This window comes from Cucumis sativus, chromosome 5 (genome assembly GCF_000004075.3).
Source record: "Cucumis sativus cultivar 9930 chromosome 5, Cucumber_9930_V3, whole genome shotgun sequence".
In the NCBI taxonomy this organism is placed as follows: domain Eukaryota; kingdom Viridiplantae; phylum Streptophyta; class Magnoliopsida; order Cucurbitales; family Cucurbitaceae; genus Cucumis; species Cucumis sativus.
The window spans coordinates 24,095,442-24,101,441 of NC_026659.2; the positions used below are offsets into that span (position 1 = coordinate 24,095,442).

The following is a 6,000-nucleotide window of genomic DNA, read 5'->3' on the forward strand; positions in this document are numbered from 1 at the left end:
AGAATGAATTCAACTAGTAAATTTCGTCCAACTTCAAAATTATATAACAAAATTGTGGTCTTGGTCAATTTTTCACTTGGATTAAGGGATTAAAACATTTATATATCGTAAATTGATGGACACATCACGTAAGTATTGATGATAATTTTAAAATCCAAAGGATTAAAACATATATGTTGACATCCACATCGGAAATTAATTTTTGTTTTACAGATATATCGACATCGATCAAAGCTATATATATGGGTTGATTGCTAACAATTTAACTAAACCCTACAAGAGTACGTTGATCAAATTAAAAATTGTTGAACGGTGTAACATGCTAACAAACCCATGTAGTTTATGAGGTGATTCATTAAATTAAAATTTCTCAGGGTGTCATGTAATTATTACAAATTCTTTGAGTTGTTTGGGCAAATTTTTCTACCATATCTAATAAAATTATAAGTTTAATCCAAAACGTTTGTGTTTATAGCACATGCCCCTAGAAAAATAAAATAAAATAAAAAACACTAATATTAGTGTAACGGTTCAAGTTTAGGAGGAGCATGAAAATAACTTGAGATCACATTTGAATTAAAAGTATCTTGAGGACATGAAAACGATTATGAAAGGCTTAATTAAACGAAGTTAAAAGTCACTACTTATACTAACAAGGTGTACAATTATTTTCGGTGGCTCGGTTATAAGAACTCTAAAGTTAAATGTGTTCAACTTAGATGAATGTTATGTTAATTGATTCCTGAAGAATTTTTGTAAGATACATGTGATTGACATTGAAAGAAATAATTTCCTTCCATTCGATAAGTAAGTGAAAATTTCGTTAATTTGAGTTAAGATGCTAGAAACATTCAAATGCATGCAATTACTAATCTTCGTCTTTCTGACATTTCTTTTCCTCGTTTAAAAGAAAATCCTTTCAAAATACCCATTTGCAAACAATCCAGAAAGGTTTTTTCTTTCTTTCTCTCTTTCTTTCTTTCTTTTTAACAAGATATACTAAAAAACTGCAGCAAAAGCTTAGATAGACAAAACTTAATGTAGGTTTATATATATCACCAAGTGGCATCATCTTTTCCTTAATATCAGATTAACTTAAACCATCCAACATGTGAATAACGGTATACAAGATTTGAATTTTCAACTTTCAAGAAAGAAAATCTAGTTAAGTTAACTTATGCAACATATATAAAAGCCTTCATTGTGAACGGATTAGAGAGAAGATTAGAAAAAGGAAGGCAAAATAGAGAAACTGTTTTGCAAAAATAAAGCCATAATAAGAATAATGGAAAGGGGTATCTTAAAATGAATGGTAAAAATGTAGAAATATGAGAGTGAAAAAAGAGGAGTCAAAGAATGGGAAGGAGAGTGTGACAGTTGGTCATACAGTCAAACAAAAGCACTGTCTTCAATGGAGGGTTAAAGTTAAGAGTACTACAATACCCTATATCTCTCTTACACAGAAAAATAATATATATTCATATTATTATATTGTCCTCTCATCTTAGTTTTTATAAAAAAAGAACTTGAAGTCAAAGGATCAATGATAATAGATGCACTTTAACATCTCAATTAAGTTAGCACTATCTTTATCTCCTTCTCCAATCCATGAGGATATATACACATCTCTTAGCTACTCTCTTATTATAGCAAATGAAGAATAAAACATGAATTATATGGTGTAAAATGAAAAGGAGATAATGATATGATGATGGGAATATAGAGATATATAAATATATACTAGGAATAGTAGAGGAAATATATTATAAAGTTAACCAAATGAATATATATATAGCTTGAAATTTAAGCTCTAAAAAGATAGAATAGTAGTAGCAGCAATAGGAGTAGTAGTAATATGATATATATATATATGAGAAACTTTTGTCTTCTGACCTAAACCCACGTGAACTGTGAAGGGTCAGATATTTGTGCAGTTTTATGCTTAGTTTTTTTTTCTTTTAAATGTTTCCCATTTGATCCCTAATATAATTTACTTGGCTTTGCTTTATCATCCACACGCCCTATGCTATGCCAATCCTATGATTCCTATCCACTCACTTACACACTACTCTTCTTTCTTCTCTGTCTCTCATGGCCCATCTTGCACTACCCAAAGAATCACTTTTTATTTTACATTCAAATATTGGTTTTTGATGTAATTTTGAGTTTCGTGTATGATCGCAGGTGAAAAGGGTAATAAATAATATTGATAGGTTGAAGTGTACTGTTTGAATCTGTTACTTGGACGTGCGTTTTAAATGACAAAAGCTTAAGTTGTTAATTTATGCTACTTTCATTTACAATTTTTGTTGTAGGGTTACCTTACAAGTGTGGTTTCTGCATCTAAACTCTCTAACCTTACCTTACTTTTACTCATATATATGAATCATTTTGTAGCTGTGAACAAAGTTAACACTAATGCATAAATCTTTGTGTCAATTTTTGTACTCCTACGCTTTCTTGTTTATTTATGACTGTTGAATTTTCTTAACAACTATTGTAGGAATAAATTATTTCTATACATAATTTCTACTGTTCACTTTAGACAAAAGTGTCCATACTATTATAGACAATTCTCTTTATATACCTATGATTTTTCTCTTACCTAGTCAATATAAGACTATGATCACATTTTCAATCGACTATATTATTTTTAAAAAACTGTAAAGATTAGCTTTAATATTTTAGTAATACTAGAGTGTGCATACATGAAACACAGAACAATAAGTTTAAGTTTTCTTAACAAAAAATGTAAGAAAAATTTAACACGTAGCAAATTACATTTAGATAATTTGATAGAATGCAACCAGAAATTATTTGTAGTCAAGATGTAGGGAAGTTTCTTTTTTGTTTTTGGTGAAGGGTAAACATTTATTAGAAGTGAGGGATCAAAATAGGAGGAAAAAATGCCATATGTATATATTGATAAAAGAGAAAAAAAGTGACATTTTGTGCAATAATAAATTGAAGTGCCCCCTTGCAGGGTCATTTTCTACATCTCTCTCTCTCTCTCTCTCTCCCTACCTATAGTTTTGCTCTTCCTTGTTTTAAGGCCATATCCCTAAAACATGATATAAAATACCTTTCTCTTTACCAGAAGTGGTCTCATCTCTCTCTCACTCATTATTTTAAACTAGATAATGATAGGTTAACCACCACCCTCTCCTTGGTTTCTACTTTTTCACTCACCTTTAAATATTCACAAAATAATCCTTCTGCTATCTCTCACACTCTTACTTAATTTACCTCTTTTAATTTCCATGATGATGATGAAACACCAAGACATGTTTGGTTGTAACACCAACATCACTGAAATTAATCACATTCTTTTAAATCCTCTAAACCCTAGCATCTCCTCAATGGATGATCATCAACAACAACAACATCAAGAGGATCAAATCCTCATCAACTCATATGATGATCATGATTTTCATTATTTCCCACATCCTTTTCTTGATGACGACGACCTATTTTTAAGCCATTTTCTATCACAACAACAACAATTCTTCGAACAACGAGATCAGCAACTTGACGAAACGACGAAAAAGATGAAGAAGAAGAAGAAATTGTGTGGAAGTAGTAGTAGTAGAAAAAATGGGAGCAACTCTACAAAGAGAAGAGGGAAGAAGGATAGACATAGTAAGATCTACACAGCACAAGGCCCAAGAGACCGTAGAATGAGGCTGTCCCTTCAAATTGCAAGGAAATTCTTTGATCTTCAAGACATGCTAGGCTTTGACAAAGCTAGTAAAACTATAGAGTGGCTTCTTCTTAACTCAAATTCAGCCATTAAAGATCTCAAACAAGCCTACTTCTTTAAGTACTCAAATTCTGGCCAATCAAGTGAGGTTGTGTCAGAGATTAATGATAACAATGGTGTTTTTAATGTTGCTGCTTCTAATCTATATCAAGAACAAGATCAAGAAGATGTTGCGTTTACGGGCGGTTTTAAAGACAAGATCAAAAGCAGGACGTTACGAACCGTTGCGAGAGAGGCGAGGGATAGGGCGAGAGCTAGGGCAAGACAAAGAACACTCTTGAAAAATACTTTACTACCAAACCCTCCTATTACTTCTTCCATTTCTCAACATTTTGATCATCTCTCAGGTAATAACAATATTAGTAGTAGTAGTAATAATAATAATAATACCTATCTTGATTATTATCCTACATTTTCTTGCCCTAGTACTTCCATTTTCCTTCCTTCTCCACTTCCCTTACCCTACTCTTTTACTGATTCCACATTACTTAAATTGCCCTAATTTTCAATAAAAATATATACCCCCAATATATCAATTCCCAATTCCCAGAAGAAGAAAAAAACCCTAATTCAAAAGGCTGTTATATTATTCTCTCTAGATCTAGCTTTTTTTGGTTCTTTTTCCCCCAAATTTCTTGTTTTCTTGTTTCATAAACAGACACTTGTTTAATTAATAATAACCTTCTTCCATTGTCAATCATATAAGTTTAGGTTAAAGTTGATATATATATATATATTTTTTTTTTGGTTCTGAGTGCCTTTTTCTCATTTTTTGTTGATTAAAATTTCTTTATTATTGTTGGTTTGGGTGTTGTATTATTTGGGAAATTTTGTATAAAACTGCTGTATTATTCTTTCTCCCACATTTTTATGGGGGGAAAAGCAAGAAGCTTGGAGTTCTTGTGTGTGTGTGAACCAAAGGAATTTCTTTCCATTTATTTTGATTAAATTCACATACCCTCTCAATTTCTTTATTAATTCTTAATCAAATTCTAGTAACAAGTTTTGAAAAAACCTTAATTTGATATTTGAAAACATATATATAATTAGTAGAAAGTGTACATTTGCACTAAAAAGTGGCATTCATTTGTTTTTATTTCCTTTAAAAACCTTACCTTATGTGGTGTTCATTAATTCTTAAATTCAAGTGAAAGTTAGCTCGAATGGTTATAATTCAGGGTAATGCATGTATATGATAATACTTCATCTAGTTAATTAATTTAATTACTTGTTAATCAATGAAGTGAGTGAGCCATTGCGGTCAATTTTTTTTATGGGAATTAAAAAATAATCTTGGCTCATAGTAGATCATCCAAGCTAGGTTGACACCATTTAACCCACCAATGGGGTCATTTAGTTTAATTAGTATTCTTTAGATGGTGACTTTCTTAATCTCCTTCTAAATTCTGATGAGTTTTTACTTACTCCTAAAATTTTCCTTTTCCATCTTAATTATTTATATTTTCACAACAAGAAATTTGAATAAAAGTCATATCATTGTAAAGTTTCGACATTAGCCACAACATTTCAAAATTTGGAACAGCTCCTTTTTCTTTCTCTCGTTGAAATCTTTTTTGGTATTATATATGATTGGAAATATGTTTTTTTTTTTTCTTGGTAGGGAATTGATCATGTTGAATTGTTATTATTATACAAAAAGGTTTAGCAAATGTCTTTTTTTTTTAATAAAGAAATTTTAGCTCAATCAGTTTTTGAAATAGAGTGTAGGTTATCGTTTTGATATGTTTTTGTAAAAATTACAAACATTTATGTATATTAAAAAAAAAAACAAATTTCAAATCTTTTGGTGATGGAAATTCCAATTAGGTTCCTGAAATTATAGTATTTTAATTATTTAACCTAATGGATAGATAATAAACTTTTTTGAATTCTAGTATGGTCATGGTACTATCATAATCAAATCTTCCTTTACTTCTCTCTCTCTCTTCTTTTCTAATTTCAAGCTTTCTGCTAGCTTTTTGTGAGCTCTGTATTTATATGTTAGGTGAACTGTGTGAATATAGCGATATCTATATTTGGTTCTTTTTATATATAATCACAGTCGACTTTTGAATTCGGGTAAGATGAAGGTGCTATATAAAGATATAAAGATGTGTAATTCTAACATAGATGTCATGGTCCATCCATGCTCTCTCTTTCTTTTGATATTGTTAAAGAAATGTTGATCTAATCATAGAGTGAATTAGTGAAAAGTTTGATAACATATCAAATAATTTTGT

At 30.2% G+C, this 6,000-nt stretch overlaps 1 protein-coding gene across 1 annotated transcript; it reads left to right on the forward strand.

Annotated features, from left to right (window-relative positions):
- Positions 1-3,019: 3,019 nt before the first annotated feature.
- On the forward strand, positions 3,020-4,698 carry LOC105435697 (transcription factor TCP12). The gene has a single exon (XM_011657946.2). The coding sequence runs from the start codon at positions 3,261-3,263 to the stop codon at positions 4,260-4,262; it is 1,002 nt and encodes a 333-aa protein (XP_011656248.2). The 5' UTR covers positions 3,020-3,260; the 3' UTR covers positions 4,263-4,698.
- Positions 4,699-6,000: the final 1,302 nt, after the last annotated feature.